A 16315-nucleotide genomic window follows, 5' to 3' on the forward strand; every position below is an offset into this window, starting at 1 on the left:
TCGACTGTGTCATCACCCCGCTGGTCGGAGCACACCCCCACACCCACACCCACCCACCCACACAGCACCCTTTGGTTGCCGCATAGACGCACTTGCGCGCACTCTCCCTCCCCCTCTTTCACTTGCGCCGCACCCCTTCCCACACATTCTTATATAGTCTTGCTATCCCCCCTCCCTGCGGTACAGACCTAACGAGAGAGAGAGGGAGATTATTCATAGACGCACACGTCCACACCCGCCCTACCCATCCGCACACACGCTCGCGCTTACGTTTTGGTGGCGGGAAAAAAGGGCGCCATGTCTAAGTCGGCGAACACACGCGGTGGCGCTGGAAGTGGCAGCACTTACAACACGCAGCGGCACGAAGGCGGCCGTCCCAGCGCGCGCCGCGCCGCTGCGCCGCGGGCGGAAGCGACGCCGAAGGGCACCACCGCCGCCGCTGAGGAGAAGGGCAAACTGACGACCGTGCACCAGAAGGTGCACATCAGCGACCCGAGCTCGTCTGCGCGGCGTCAGCGGTCGGAGGAAGATGCACAGGTGCAGCGCGAGTCATCATCGTTATCGTCGATGCACGCGCTGAACGCGTCCTCTCCAGCCTTCATTCCGTACCAGTACTTGCAACAACAACAGCAGTGCGGTAATGCTGGCGACAACGCCGCCGCCGCCGCTACGCAGAGCGTTTTCTCTTTCACGGCCACGTCCTCGCTGGTGTACACGGGCAACACAGGTGGCGGCAGCTCCGTCTCCTCCCCGCTCGCGTTCGCGGTATCGTCGAATGCGGGCCATTCCACTGCCATGCTGTCGCCTTTCTCCCCTTCCTTGGCTGCAAAGCAGGACTCGCTGGCCAGTAGCGCCACCTTTGCCTCCGTCGCGTCAGCCGCCGGGAGCGGCTCTGCATTTTCTACACAGCCGTCCCATCAACTGCGCGGCGCGTACGCGCGGGCAACCGCCGCAGCTGCCGCAGCCGCCGCTTCTTCCGCGCTGCACCTTCAGCACACCGATCCATACTCCTCGGTCGCCGCCGCGCCCAACTCTGCTATCCCCGCGGGGGCAGCAGCTGCTCCGCCACACACTCAGTTGGAGCCGCGGCAGCGCTGTGCCACGCGCAAGACTCCGGTCGTGGCGTCGTCGACCGCGAAAGCCGTGTACGGTCCGTCGGTTCCAGTGTTCCACTCGCAGTTCATCAACATTGCCACCGGCAGCACCTCCATGACCCCCTTCGCACTTTTACAGGAGCAATCCGACGGCGACGACGTTGACCGCCTCAGCGAGGCTTGCGACGACCGCCATGCAGGGGCCGAAACAGCACCGGAGCCGGCGACCACTGGCGCTACCGCTGCAGTGCCACGGTCCCCGTCGACGCTGGCACAAGGCAGGGAGGAGGCAGAGGTGCAGAGGGTGCGCCAGGCATCCAACTCGGCCAGCCAGCAGCCCTTGCAGCGCCGCATCTCGGCAGCCACCGCGGCTGTCCTGGCAAGCCAAGACGCGCGGCTTGCGGAGCGCTCTCAGCGGTACGCCGAGGCTGGGCAGTTGCTCTACAAGCCGGCCTCTGCAATCACCACCGCCGCTCTGAGCGCGAATGGGGCATCTTCGCAGCGCCCCAGCAACAAGGACGCGAGCGACGCCGCCACTGCCAAGGCGACCGCGAAGGCCCACCGACACACGTCTGCGTTCGCGACGGCTACGGTGAGCGAAACAGAAACGACCACACACGAGACCCCCAAACGCCGCTTGCCCACGGTATCCACGGCAACTGTCGGTACCAGCAACGGTAACAAGGTGCGAACGGCCGTCACGTCCAGCATCGACGACGGTGCATCCACCATGAAGCGCTTACACACCTGCCTGGCGAGCACCGATGAGCGCACAGAGGGCGACCGGACGGGGTCGGTTATGGGACTCACCGGCTCCACGCGCCGCGGCCTGCCTGTTTGCGGCGACTACAACGATGACGAGGGGCAACGCAGCGACACTGTGACCCCAACGACGACGCCTGCCAAGGTGTTGGCGGCTGAGAGCTCTCCGTTCGTGACGGCTGCCGCTGCCTCCGGCGACGCATCCACTGGCCGCGCGCACCGCCGCTCCGTGTCGCGGGAGGACAGCGCCGTTGCTCACTCTGAGTCCGGCTTGAGCGAGTCGACGCGTCACACCCGCGTAGTTCATCAGCAGCACAGCAGCAGTAGCAGCAGCAACGCCCACCTTCAGCGCGCCATGATGCAGCTCATTGCACAAATCCAAACGAACAACAACACCAAAGGACATGCCTCCTCGTCCGTCGCTGCTGCCACCGCCATCACACCGCACAAGTCTAGCATCCAAAACGCCGCGCTTGGTGAGACGGGTGCTACAGCCGCCACACCCGCCGCCTTCAAGACACCTGAGGTGGAGCGGGTCCCGTCGGCCCGCCCCAGCGCGTCCAAGAACGCCGCGATCCGCAACATCACCACCATCATCCACACGCCGAACACGTCCAGCGCACATCGCGGCCACTCTTCTGCGGTCACGAAGACGACAATCACGTCGGAGACGTCGCGGCATCACCACAGTGCTGTGGAGACCTCGGCGCCGGCAAAGGACTCGCGTGGCGCAGCGCCGAAGGGCGCGCAGCGGTCGCTGACAAGCTGCCTTGAGGCCATTTCACCTCAACGTGGAGAGAGTGCGCGCAACAGCAGCAACGCAGCGCGCGCGGAGCTGGCGACCACCACGTCACAGGCACCGCTGTCGTCGTCGTCCTCGGCGCCCTTCATGCCATCCGGGACTGCAGGGGCGATGCCAGTTCCGCGCTCGCAGCGACGTGGCACAAAGCAGGGGTCCTCCAGCGCCACTTCCGCCGCCGCTGCAGGTGCAGCTGAGTCTCGCTCGCCGGCAGCGCAGGCGAACAACTACGCGGTTGTGATCGAGGGCCACATGCAGCGCCGTGTCACGGCCGTCTCGTCCACCGTGCTGAAGCGAGGAGTCTGCGTTCTATTCGAGGAGGACCGCGGAATCGACATGGGCCGCGTCGTGCAGTGTGACGTGCTGGATGGCGATGGGGCTGCCGGCACGCTGGCCACAATGGCCTCGGCGACGTCGCCGCTCAGCCGCAAGGACCGCCCCGCCCCTGTGCTACGACCAGCCACGGCGGAGGAGGAGTACCGCTGGCTTTACGCTGACGTCAAGGAGGCGGAGGCGACGTTGGAGCCGTGCCGCGAGGCGGCCGCGCGTCTCGGGCTGCCGGTGAAAGTGGTGGCGGCCGTGTATCAGTTCAATAAGGCCAAACTCACCTTCTATTACGAAAGCCCCACTCGCGTCGACTTCCGCCCTCTGCTGCCCTCGCTCTTCTCCCGCTTCCACTGCCGCATTTGGATGGCCCGCCTGGAGACGCCCGAGATGACCGCGGCGGCGTCTGGTGGTGTCGAGGAGGGTGCCCATACTCACTTGCAGTCCGAGAAGAGCGCTTGAGGGCGCCATGCGCTGCTGATGAGGTCAGTGCGGCGTCCTCGCTTGTGACGTGCAGGAGCAAGGGATGGGAGCGAAGGGGTCCCATTCTCTCTCTCTCTCTCTGTGTGTGTGTGTGTGTGTGCAGTGGCACACAAGCATCACGCTTTCGCTCTCGCCCGCCCTCTGGCAACGAAACCTCCGCCTCCCCAGCGAGGAAGAGGGCGAGTGCAAGCACGCGTTGTTGGGCATCGGTTTGAGCAATGTTGTGTGCCGTGCGCGCATGTTTTCAAGCTGCCCTGCTCTTCCTCTGTTGTTTGTATCTGTGACTGCATGTGCGGTTTTCTTGATTCTTCTTAAGTATGCCGTGCTCGGGCTCTCTGTTGCGCGGCTTCTCGGCAACGCGTGGGCACAACGCGTCCACGTGGATGCAGGCAGGCACACACACACACACACACACACGTATATATATATATATACGCGGACATGCAGGGTATGAACCCTTCGATTGCCAGCACGCCATTTCTCACGCCACCCTTTCGCGGCACCGCTTTCTTAGTTTTTTTTTCTGCTGAGGGCGCACTGTCGTTGCGGTCGTTGTCTTGCCTGCTGGTATGTGTCTTATTTCGCCTCGACTCGTTGATAAACTGTTCACCCCACTGTGCCGACGTCGACGCAACAGAGCAGCGGGGAGAGGATGGGAGGATGGGGAGAAGGGGGGGGGAGGGCGGAAAGGTGTTGTCGCACTGCTCTGTCTGTTCTCTCTCTGCCCTCTTGTGTGTCTCGGTTTCTCGCGCTCACATACCCAGCCCCCTTCCCCTTCTCCGTCGCCTGTGCTGCCACGACGGTCGACCACCACGTCTTCCATGCCGTTGCGCGCTTCTGTTTTTGAGTTACACGTATGTATGGAGTTCGCTTCTTTCACGCAAGCGGTGTCCCCCTCCTCTTTCGCCTCTGCTGGCGTATTTCGTGTCTGTTTCTCTCTCTCTGTGTGTGTGTGTGTGTGTGTGTGTGTTTAAGGGGGATGGGGAGGAGGAGGGGGATAGGGCGTTGCTTCGGTGATGTTCTCACTTCTTCTCGTTTTGGACTTTTTTTTCGTTGGGCGGTGGCGTTGATGTCAGACGCTGCGGATGCGTCGCGATGTGTGGGGTACTTCCTTTTCAGACGGCATGCTTTTATCATGCATGTACCTACACACACATCTTCGTTGTGTAGGGTGGTGTCTCTCTCTCTCGGACGGTCCTTTTCCTTTCATGTATGTATGTTGATGCGTTCTTCAAGAGCGAAGCTGCATTGACCCTCCCCCCCCCCTCAACGCCCGGATCACGCGCATGGATGCATTCGCGGTGGGTGTCGGTGTGTGTGTGTGTGTACCGTGTGCGCCTGCTCTGGTGGCCACGTGCACCCCCACCACCCTTCTCGCATGGCCATGCGTCGCTGCCGAGAAAGAAGAGGAGGGGGTGGGGTGGGGCAGCAGCAGCAGCCAAGAAGAGGTGTGCTAGCTGTTATGTGGAATCATGCACATGTATGTAAAACGGTGATGATGATGAGTGGAAAGAAGCGATAGAAGAGAGGTTTGCGCATGCGCGTCTTGCTCACTGTATCTCTATGGGCATGCGTGGACGTCTGTAGGTTGATGGGGGGGGGGCGCTGTGGGAAGAAGAGAGCGAAGGAGAGACGTACACGCCCTCACCACCACCACCACCACCCGTCCATTCACAGCGTGGTGAAGGTTGTGACGCGCGGGCAGTTAGATGATGGCGAGGAAGTTATATATATATATACATACACATGTGTGCCGCTAAAGCACACACACAGACACACACAGACCACACACACACACACACACACAGACACAGACTCTGTGATGGGTGGAGGAGCTAAAGGGTTGTGTGTGCACGAGAGAGGAGGCGGGTCGGTGAGTCGTGGCCACCTCCGCTGCACGTATCCTTTTTCCTTGATGTATGTGCGTATATCTTGCTGTTGCCGTTTCCCAGATACATCGCTGTCTTGGCGCGTTGGGTTTATGCGCGCGCACGGTTGATGCACTGATTGTCTTCTTCCATAGACAACACCTAAAAAAAAGGAAAACCAACAAAGAGATGCCGAATGGTGGTCGAGGGGAGGGGGGGGGAGGCAATCTCTCTCTCCGTCTTCGCTGATGTGCCTCCTCGTTCTCGTCGCTGTGGTTGATGGCTGTGCTATCTCCCCCTCTCACCGAATACCCACACACCCACCATACACGCGCACCTTTAAGCACCACTTGATGCGTATGCGGTGGTGAGGCGTGCCCTCTTCGCACACCCGGTGCGCGTCATCAAGGCCGCAGTCGACAGAGATGCACGCTCTTCAGGGGGCAGAGGAGAGGGCAAGGGTGGCAGTAAGGACTGAAGGCTTCATGAAGCGTTCGCACACGCACTCTCTGTGCTGCCGTTTAGCTGCCGTTGTAAGCGCACATGCAGAGCGCCGGCAGCTGCGGGCAACAAGCGTTGACCACCCCCTTTCCTCTCGTCATCCTGTTTCTCCACAATGTGACGTGCACATGCACTGATACGCTTGCATAAACCTGTAAACAGTTTCAGCCAACAGGAGGCACCCGTATTAGAGCGGTGCGGTGCACGAGAAAGGGGGCGCTTGAGGGGGTACACGAAGGCGGAGGGCTACGCGCATTGGCAGTCGTCACCCCATCGTGTCCCCACTCTTCGCCTCCAGCCATCCACCGCACACACACACACACACACACACACACATATTAGACTTTGCTCTACACACACGCGTACATGCGCACATTGAGCTGACAGCGTCGCTGTCGCATCTTGCATGCCATCACAGAGTTCGGCCGATAGCTTCCGTCTTCCCCACCTCGGACACACACGCACAGGTGTGTGTCTACCTTGCTCACGCCACCCCGCTTCATCACCGCATCCACTCTTGCGTGAGGTGCTCTCCTTCCGTTTCGCATTCGCCTTCATCGTCACCGCTTGATCAGCTGTTCGCCTATCCCGTCGTGGACGTGTTGACGCCAGTGCTGCGTTTGTTTGCCGGCGTGTTCGAGAGGAGGGGACCGAGCTCCTGCGGCCCCAAAATGAGTAGTGCATCGTGCAGTTCACTTGGCAAAGGCAGCAGCAGCACACGCAACCACCGTCGGCTTGAGGATGCCCGGTCACCATCGCCGGAAGGCCCACGCGCCACGATTGCAGCAACGGTGAGTCACACCAGCGCCAGCGCACCGGATCGCGCCGCGTGCAACGGCGACATCTTCGTGGTGGATGTGGCGAGTGGCGACCACTTTCACATCACGACTGCCTTAAAAGGTCCCTTCCATCCCTTGACGTCTGTGACGCACCGCGCACTGCAGCACACCGTGCGCAACCTGCTCCTGGCCTCACCCAACACCCACACGGGGGACTCGACAACACAGCCGCGCCCGCCTCTGCTGCTCCTGCTTGATGGCGTGCCACTGGGTGACAGCGATGCCCTGACACTTCCAAATGGCGCGGTCGTGGAGGTGCACCGCGACTCTGCCGCCTCGCTGCCTCGGCCCGTGGCGTTGCTACCAGAACAGGGGATGCCCCTGCAGTCGACCTCCGCGGTTAGCGCCAGGAGCGCACGCCTGTCTGCGCTGGAGGCAGTGAAGAGCGGCCCTGCCGAAGAGGAAAACCTCTGGAGAGTGCAATCCACCGCGCCCGCGACAACAGTGCCGTTTCCGTCGAGGCGCCTGCCTCCTCGCGGCGCGGGAGGTGCATCTTCCAACATCGGTTTACCGAGCGACGGCGACAACGTGGCTGGCACCCGTGACAGCGCCTCGCCGTACGCGCTCATGCGCACCAGTGGAACGGCAGCCTCCAGCGAGTCGAGGCCGCGGGGTGCGGTCACGCTGGTGTCCACGTTTCACGCGAGCGCACATGAGGACTGCGTCGTTTCGAGGCAGCTGATACTATCGTCGTCGCTGCCGAGTAGGCATGGCGGCGCCTCTGTGTCTACACGGTCATCAGAAGAGGAGACCACGTCGGCTAGCAGGCAGGTGCCGAGCCTGCACACTGTCAACGACACACAGCCGCTTCTGCACCAGAGGACCAGCACATACAGTTCCATCGGCGGACGTCCACGGGCACATCAGAGCGACGCAGCTGTGAGAGGAGCGACTGCGTCGGCTGCTGGTCCACACACGCCGTCTTCTGCATCATCAACGTTGACGCCGCTCCCCTCTACTGCCTTTACGTCGCCTGCCTTTAGTCAAGACTCACCAGCAGCCACCGAAGAGTCCCTTACACACAGGCGGCACGCACTGCCCAGCTCGTCCCGCGCCTCCGCCGCCGACGACAGGCCCTCGTCTACCCCACTACGTCCAAGTCGCGCAGCACCCTCGGTTGAACCGTCACCAACGTCGTCCGCGTCGGCTTTGGTGTCAGTCGCATTGCAGAATGCCGCCGCGTCTGATCGAGGCTCAGAGGCTGTGCCGGCGTCAGCCCTGTCCGCGCCACCCGCCGAGCACTCGCAACTGCAGACGTCAGCGCCGCTCCCATCATCACCCCCGTTGCAGCTCACCGCGCAGGAAATCTACGACACTCAGCGGAGCTCCATCGCCGCCGCGGCTGCCGCCGAGCAGCGGCGCCTCCTCACACGTCTGCAGCAGCGCTGCCAGGTGCTCGAGGAGGAGAAGAAGGCGCTGCTGCCGGCGCGCCTTGGCGCGCTGAGGGCGCAGGAGTCCGCGGGCCGTCTGCGTGCGCTGCGAGAGGCCCAGGAGGAGGCCGCCGCGGTGGAGGTGGATGCCGTGCGTGCTCGCCTCGGCCAGCATCGCGAAGACTTGCTTAGCCACTGGCTGCGCGTGCTGCAGCACCACAAGGACACGCAGTACGCTATGCCGAGCGCGCTGTTGCGTCAGCTGGAGGCTGAGGGCGAGGCGCTCACCCTTCATTGCCTATCCTCCATCGCCGGCTATCACACCCAGAAGGCCCGCCTGCAAGCGCTGCAGTGGCAACGCGTGTTGAAGGAGGCGGAGGTGGCTCGGCTGCGGTGGGAGGCCCAGGTGCGCCAGTGCACGGTGGAGGAGCAGCGCGGTTGTCTGCGGGTTGTGGCGCGGCTGAGGCCGCCAAGCGAGCGCTCCTGGCTTCCCGCGTCGGTGCTCGCGTCCGCTGAGGCGGGGGAGCTCGACGGCGGCTACGCCGTCCGCGTGTTGGAGGGCCCGCCGGATGCTGCCCGCGGCCCCCAACAGATCATCGAGCCTGTCCCGTGTGTGGTGGAGGTGACCGACCCGCCGCGCGATCTGCGTCGCCGTTACGCGCTCTGGGCGGCCTACAACGCCGCCAACGCAGGGTCGCAGCAGCGCCTCTTTGAGGACCAGCTGCAGCCGCTGCTGGAGCACATGTGCCGCACCGGGCAGAACGTCGCCGTCTTGGCCTTCGGCGCGGTCGGCAGCGGCAAGACGTGTGCGCTGTTCGGCTCCCGCGCCGCGCAGGTGCCACGGCAGCCCGTAAAGACAGCGCACAAGGGTGTGCTGCCGCCGCAACCCCACCGAGTCGGTGGGGAGTCCGCCAGCGCTGAGGTGTTCAGCGACTTTGACTTCAGCGGCAGCCGCAGCAGCCGAAGCCACAGCGAGGGCGACGAGGTCGGCCGAATGCCGAACGGCGTCACTACTGTGGGGGCGCCGGGCCGCCGAGGCATTACCCGCTGCCTTGACCCCGCCGACGCGGCGAGGGAGGCTCAGGTGCTCGAGTCCTTGGCCGAGACCGAGGCTGCGAAGCGGCGGCAGCGCAGTGCGGAGCGGCACGCACGAGAAGAACGCGGCTGGCGTGAGCGGGCCGGGATCGAGGAGGGGGACGGGCTGCTGCCGCGCGCGGTGGCGTGGCTGACGGCGCACCTGCGCAGCGAGTCGCCGCACGGCAAGGCCAGCGGGCCAGTGGTAGAGTCCATCGTCTTCTCCATGTACGAGGTGTACAATGATCACGTGTACGACTTGCTGCCAACCCCTCCTCCGAGTGCTGCAGGCACCACTGAACCCGACAGCAAGGCCTCGTGGGCGGCGTGGCCTCGATGGAACGCCGGGTGGCTGCCCGCCCCGCACATCAAGAACAGCAACCCAGAGAATCTGACCGAGCTGCAGCTGGAGTTGCTGCCGCCCTCCACAGACGGGCGTGGTGCTGTCAGAGACGCGTCAGCCACCGTCTCGCACTTGCTGCCGCCGCAGCCAGCGCAGCCCCAGTGGCGCGTTAAGGCGAGCGAGATGGAGGTGCGCACAGCAACGGAGGCGCTGCAGGCGATCCACCTCGGTCTCGACCGCCGCCGCTCCGCCGCTACGCTTCGGGGGGCGCAGTCGAGCCGCAGCCATCTCTTCCTGCACTTCCGAGTCAAGGTGCAGCGGCCCATCATGCCGGCGAAGTCGTCGAGCGTTGCGACGCAGTGGGCATCAGCCACTGCAGCGGCATCCGCGCTGGAGGTGGCGGGCATCGGCGCTCTGATCGGCAACGCCGCAGCGTCTGCGGACGCCACGGGCGCTGCAGGCAAGCCAAAGGGCTACGACTTCTTGCGCGCCGCACTCGCGACGCCTTCTGAAGGAGCAACCAGCGCCAAGCCGGCAGCGCCAGCGTCATCGCTGGCCTGTGTCGCGGAGCTGCTCTTCACCGACTTTGCCGGCAGCGAGCGCATCGAGCTCAGCGGTGTCACAGGCGACGCGCTGAAGGAGGTGCAGTACATCCACTCGAGTCTGAGCGCCGTGTCAGCGGTGCTGACGGCGTTGGCGCGTGCCCATCCTCGTCGTGAGCACCAGGGCGAGGCAGAAGCGGCGGCGAGGCGTCCGGGGAAGCAGCGCGGCGGTGGCGGGGCGCCACCACTAGCGGCTGCCGCGCTGGTGCAGCGCTGGGGAGCGATGGCGCACTGCCCAGGCGTCACGCTGTCGCGCAGCCCGCCGGTCTTCCTCCAGCCGCGCTTCACGAAACTCGGCGGCGACCGCGACACCCGGCAGCGCGGCGGGCACGAGGGCAGCCTTGCACTGCGCAGGCGCGTGCTGCCGCTCATGGACAAGCACGTAGCTGAGGAGGAAGGTGTGCAGTGGTGGCGGCGTTGGCGTGCCGCGCCGCCGCACGTGCCGTTCCGCACGTGCAAGACGACGCAGCTGCTGCAGTCGGCGCTGGGCGCACCGTGCAAATTGCTGGTGCTGGCGTGCGTGCAGCCGTGCAGTGTGTCGGAGGTGGTGCTGCCGGCGAGCCTGCACGACCGCAAAGGCCCGCGCACGCGTGCGGCGGCGCAGTCGGTGTTCGCTCACCAGGCGCCGGTGATGCTCTCCGAGGTGCACGCTACGCTAGCCTTTGCTGAACGCATCCACGAAGCATCGCAGGACGGCGGCAAGGCCAAGCGAGCGCAGTGGCGCACAAGGGGGGATGGCGTGTGTGAGTAAGGACGCTGTGCATCGAACTTCAGCTACGCAAGACGAAGAGCGAAACGGGGCGGCGCGGCTCGCGGCGGCCGCCGTGTGCGTGTGCCCGCCCGGCCCGAGGCGCGAAGGCCCCCCCCCCCTCCTCCCATGCCGCCCAACCCTGCTCACCACTCCTCCAAAAAAAACCGCCGCCCCATCGCTGCCCACGAGCGCCTGGCCAGTCGCGCGAGCCCTTCGGCAGGAGCAGTAGGGGAGGGGGTGGGCCGTTGGCGCGCCGCCTAGGCTTGGGGTGAGGCCGCGTCGTGGTGGGGTGGGGAAGGGGGGGGGGGAGATGTTTGCGGGGCGCGTTTTGCGTTCGCGGGCGTCGGGGCATGGATGGGGAGGGAGGGCGGCTGACATTCACACATCGTCTCATCGGGCGCTTGTGTGTGCACGGTGCGGTGCCGCGATGACGTGCCGTTCGCCATTCATCACTACGTCCGTATGTTGTTTTCGGTCTTGATTCCATCGTCCATCAAGGCATGTTGATCCGTTTATATGTTGCCAACACGTTCATTTTCTCTGCCACACAACACGAGCTGAACTCCGCCCTGCTACAGGCACCCGTTGCGTGGTGCGAAGCAGCCGTAGAGATGCGGTACGGCAACGCACCGACCCAGTCATCTGCGCTCGGCCTCTGCCCCTCCCACCAATCTACCCACTACCCGTCCTGCGGATTGCCCCTCAGCCGCTCCCAATCATGCCGGCCGCTACGCGGTGCATCACTCCCCTCGGGATGGCTCAGGCTCCCCCACCAAAGGGCAGTGAGGGCCGGGGGGCGGGATGCGCTCGAGTCACGCTGACCATCACATGGATGGCACAGACGTGTGTTCAGTGTCGCGGGTCGCGACGGCGCCACGCCATCCAAGGGGCCTCACCGCCGCCATCAGTAGCGGATACATTGCTCTGACCTCCCCACATCGTGGGTGCTTGACCCCGCGTCACACCACCCGAAACGGCTCGGCATTTGGCAGGGCTGGAGGGGTGCGCTGGGCTCTGAGATACGGCGCACGGAAAGGTGTGTCCTCTCCCTGCCAACAGGGATGCTAACCCCGGAAGGAAAGGACACCGGCATGCGCGCGCCGCTAACACACACAGTCAGAAACGTCCACACCTCATCGCCTATACAAAAGAGGGATGCGCCCTCAACAACGGAGAAGGTGCACACACACACACACACACACACACACACACACACGGACACTGAGAGAACAGCGCGAACCATCACCATGCGCCGCGCTCCTCCCATTTTTTTCGTTTTGCTTACCTACAGATCATCCAGGAAGTTCTTCACCGCCTCTCCCAATGCCCCGGTCGCCTGTGCAGCGCTCTGCTGCAGGCTGCGCGCGGCTTCCGTGACATGCCAGAGAGCGTCGCTTGCGGTACGGGGCGCGCCCATGCCGCTGCTGGAGGAGTAGGTGTCCTCAGGCACGTACGCCTGGTTGCCGAGACCACGAAAGTCAGGCCCGGCACGCGGCGCCGCCGAGGCGGACATTGGCGGTGGCGTCGGCGTCGTCGACCTCGCCGTGGCCGCAAAGGCCGAGACGTTCGTGGCCTTGTTGCCGCCCACGCCGTACGGCTGGCGCGTTGGCGGCGCCGGTGTCGTCGTCGGCACGTTCGTGTCGTCGAAGAGATCGCCGTTGACGTTCTCTGCGCTCTTACCGATGAAGCCGGTCTGGCGCGGCGCCTGTGGCACCTTCGGTGCATGCGGTTCGCCGCGACCAAGCATGCTTGGGTCCACCGCGCGGGCGGCGGCGGCAGCCAGGTCTGCCTGGCGCTGGCGCTCCATCTCTGCCTCGGCGGCTTTGCGTTGCTCTGCCTCGCGGTCATACAGCAGCTCTTCAGGCACCGGCCGCGTGGACTCCTCGATGGTGCCCTCGACGCGGGCGATACCGCCGAAGCCCTTCTTCCTCCCCTTCGCGCCAAGCGCCGCGCCGCTGCCACCGAGCTTCTTCGTCCCGAGGCCGGTGGGCTTGGAGGAGATCGCCACGACCGACGCCACGGTCACGGGGCTGCCCTGTGCCGTCACGTCGGGGCTGGCGCTGGGGGTAGGCGACAGGGATGACCCAGCGGGGGCGGCGGTGCCGAAGAACGTCGGAGAAGCACAGTTGCCCGGCTGCGGCGACGCCTCGGACGCCAGCTGCGGCACGGGCGACGCCGACGGTAGCTGCCCGTTGTCCATAAAGCCGTTCACGGCCTTGTCAACCATGCGCTTGTACAGCGCGGCGGCGGGGGAGGTGTAGAAGGACTTGGGGTCCATATTGCCATGCTGCTTCAGGAACTGCTTCGCCCTGCTGTTGCCGCCAAGCGCCACACGCAGTGCCTCTTGCGGGCGCCAGCTATCAAGCTCCGCGGACTTCATGAAGGTGATGTGTACACCCATGCCACGGTGGCGGCCGCAGCAGTCCATGCATAGGAAGAGGCCGTACGTCACGCTGCACCAGCTCGGGTTCTTCTGCGGGCAGTCGAAGCAGACGCGGTTGTCCGGCAGCTGCCGCATTACCGCGACAAGCTCCTTCGCCTCTTCCGCCGTCTCCGGCACCTTCAGCTTGCCAGTGCTCGCCATCGCTCTGCCTCTCGTCGTTCACGTTCCTGCGGTGCCCCCGGGTGCGGTGGTGAGTATGTGTATGTATGTTGTGTGTGGGGTGGTGATGGTGGTGGTATATCAGGCAGACACGAAAAATCCTTGACACCTCCTCCGACAACGGCAGTGACAGCGATGGATGGGATGGGCGGCTAACGGGATATCGCACTGGGGGGGGAGGGGGAGGAGGAACAGCACCCACACACAGCAGAAAGCGGAGCGAGCAGGGCAATGGAGGAGGAGGTCGCCTGATTGGGAGAGCACAGAGTCCCAATAGGATGTAGCACCTACACACACACACACACACACACAGGCAGACACGTACACAGAGAGCTTGAACGAGAGTACCTGCGCGACGACCGTGGAAGGTGTGCATCACAGCGACGGCGGCGAACAAGAGGGCGAGAGGGGTGAGGGGGTGGGCGAGGAGATCATTCATCAGGAATGCACTGCTGGGACAGAGCCATTACGTTTGAGGAGGGGGTCCTCTCGAGATCCGCCCCTCATCCCTACCGGGGCAAGGGTGGGGCGGCGAGCACCGCACACATCCGAAGCACACTTGGAGAGCCTTCAAGAAGAGAGATGCCTTGTTGCCTTGTTGCTGGGGCGTTGTGTACACATGGTCTTTGTGCTTTTCCTTCCGCTGCTGCTGTGGTGTCGGTGATGATGGTGATGGTGATGGTGGTGTGTGTGTGCGTGTGTGGGGAGTATGCGCGCACAGACACGCGCGTGCGTCCCTCGAGGCGGTGGCAACACACACACACACACACACACGCACACGCACACGCACACGAGAACGGTCGCTTAGCCCCCTCTCGCTCTCTCTCTATAGCCTCCTCCCTACTCGCCCATCGGCAGACACTGGCGTTGCCAGCGGGGCGTGCACCGTTTGTGGGGGTGCGCACGCGAGCAAAGACGCGCGCGCGCCGCGAAAGAGAGAAGCGACATACGTGTGTGGTCAGCGCTTGTCCCCACAGTGAGGCCAGACGCTTCAGGCATCGTGATATCGAGGCGGCGACCTAGTGGGTGGAGCTGCTCCCATTAAAGCTCAACCATCACCTTGCCACAGTTCTTCTGCTCGAACATCCAGTCGATGGCGTCGTACACACCTTCTAGGCCTTCGAACGTCGTGGGGTCGATGCAGCATTGTACAAGGCCCTGCTCGTGCAGCGCACAGAGACGGTCGAAGTGCAGCTGCCCGTACTTGGCGAAGTGAGGGAGGAAGAAGGTAGAGAGGGAGGCGCTCTTGGCAAGCAGCTGCAACGGCAGCGGCTTGCGACTTGGACAGGCTGCTTCGATGGAGCCGCACTGGTAGGTCGACACGCAGCCTAGAGAGAGGATGCGGCCGCGCGGCGCGAGGCTCTGGATCACAGCCTCGAGGAGGTCGCCGCCAACGGATTCGTAGGCGATGTTGACCCCGCGTGGGTAGCAGCGCAGGAACGCCGCCGCCGTGTCGCCGCCCTCTGCCTTGTAGTTCACCACCCCGTCGCACTTGAGCGTGTTGGTGAGAAAGACCTCCTTCGATGGCGAGGAGCACGTCCCGACGACTGAGCAGCCGTAGACGTGCTTGAGCAGCTGAACGGCAAACTGCCCTGTGCCGCCTGCCGCCGCCGTCACGACGGCGCGCTCGCCGGGCTGCGGCTTGAGGACGTGCTCAAGCGCGATGGATGCCGTTGTCGCACTCAGGTCGAGCGGCAGGTATTCCCTCGCCACGCGTGGTATAGGCTTGGCGTGCCGTCGCGCTACCACCTGGTACTCTGCGAACGCGCCGTAGCTCTGAGTCACGACAGCGGCGCCAGCCTTCAAGTCTTTTACGCCGCTGCCTACGTCGACAACCTCTCCCACGGCCTCGAAGCCACACGCGAAAGGCGGCCGCACATCGGGCTGGTAGATGCCAGCCGTGAAGTTAATGTCGCTCGCATTGACGCCAAGGTACTTGTTCTTCACGAGGATAGCCTTGGGGTGCAGCACCGTTGGGAACGGTGCTTCAACGATGGATGCGACCGCCCGGAAGTTGGTGGAGAGCTCCCGGGCGACGATGTGCCGGTACGTACGCGCTGCTGCGGCCATTACCTGCATGCGTGGGTGGCGGCCTCCGTATGCGGATGTGTTTGTGTGCGGGTGGCCGTAGCGGATGTGTCGTGCGGAGCCCAAAGAGCGGAGGAGACCGAGAGAGAAAGAGAGAGAGAGAGAGAGAGCGACGATGGAGGCTGAGGACATGGAGGTGCAAGAGGGTGGTGGGCGGCCTGCGGCGGCGGGAAAGGTATAGCCGGCGCACGGTGCGACCCGCGTGCGCATCAGTGTGTTTCCCCCTCTCGTGCCCCAAAGCCGCTCGACACGATTGCGTGCACACGCCGCCGACCGTGTGCGTGGGTGCGCGATGACGGACGCGTGTGCACCGATGGCGTACGAATAAAGAGAAGGTGAGCGAGAGAGGTCGATGCGGGGACGCACAAGTGACGACGATCACACGAGTGATTTTCAACGCCTGCTGCAACGGACGCCGGGCGGAGAGGAAGCGGCCAAGGCGGGGTGCGGGGTGGGCGAGTCCGTGCACAGCGAGAGGTAGATGGAAGGCGAGCACACCGGTGCCAGTGTCCCTTCCCTCTCCCTCCCCCAACCCACTGAGAGGCACATGTAGACGACACGTGCTAACGGGTTTGACAGGACGTTCAGAAAACTAGGTAACAGTGACAGCAATAGAATCAGAGCAACACCGCGCCGCGCGCGCGGCGTACACACATACGCACGCTGAGCGAGAGAGACAGGGGAGCGGGGAGGGGAGGGAGGGGGAGACACGTGAGCCGGGGAACGTATTCGGAGATACGGAGCACAGACACACGTGCAACACGAGCAGGGCCCAGGCGAAAGAGGGCGCACGTCTTTGCGGGGGTGGATGGGTG

General features: G+C 64.1%; 4 protein-coding genes across 4 annotated transcripts; 2 read left to right on the plus strand and 2 right to left on the minus strand.

The window, feature by feature from the left end:
• Window positions 1-567: 567 nt before the first annotated feature.
• Window positions 568-3441, plus strand: LMJF_13_0690 (conserved hypothetical protein; the record flags this gene model as incomplete). The annotated part of the gene is made up of 1 exon (XM_001681761.1): window positions 568-3441. The coding sequence occupies one exon, from the start codon at window positions 568-570 to the stop codon at window positions 3439-3441; it is 2874 nt and encodes a 957-aa protein (XP_001681813.1).
• Window positions 3442-6502: 3061 nt separating this feature from the next.
• Window positions 6503-10810, plus strand: LMJF_13_0700 (putative kinesin; the record flags this gene model as incomplete). The annotated part of the gene is made up of 1 exon (XM_001681762.1): window positions 6503-10810. The coding sequence occupies one exon, from the start codon at window positions 6503-6505 to the stop codon at window positions 10808-10810; it is 4308 nt and encodes a 1435-aa protein (XP_001681814.1).
• Window positions 10811-12095: 1285 nt separating this feature from the next.
• Window positions 12096-13394, minus strand: LMJF_13_0710 (conserved hypothetical protein; the record flags this gene model as incomplete). The annotated part of the gene is made up of 1 exon (XM_001681763.1): window positions 12096-13394. One exon carries the CDS (start codon window positions 13392-13394, stop codon window positions 12096-12098), a length of 1299 nt encoding a protein of 432 aa, XP_001681815.1.
• Window positions 13395-14453: 1059 nt separating this feature from the next.
• Window positions 14454-15632, minus strand: LMJF_13_0720 (oxidoreductase-like protein; the record flags this gene model as incomplete). Its single annotated transcript, XM_001681764.1, has 1 exon — window positions 14454-15632. The coding sequence occupies one exon, from the start codon at window positions 15630-15632 to the stop codon at window positions 14454-14456; it is 1179 nt and encodes a 392-aa protein (XP_001681816.1).
• Between the last annotated feature and the right edge of the window lie 683 nt (window positions 15633-16315).

Source organism: Leishmania major, chromosome 13 (assembly GCF_000002725.2).
Source record: "Leishmania major strain Friedlin complete genome, chromosome 13".
In the NCBI taxonomy this organism is placed as follows: domain Eukaryota; phylum Euglenozoa; class Kinetoplastea; order Trypanosomatida; family Trypanosomatidae; genus Leishmania; species Leishmania major.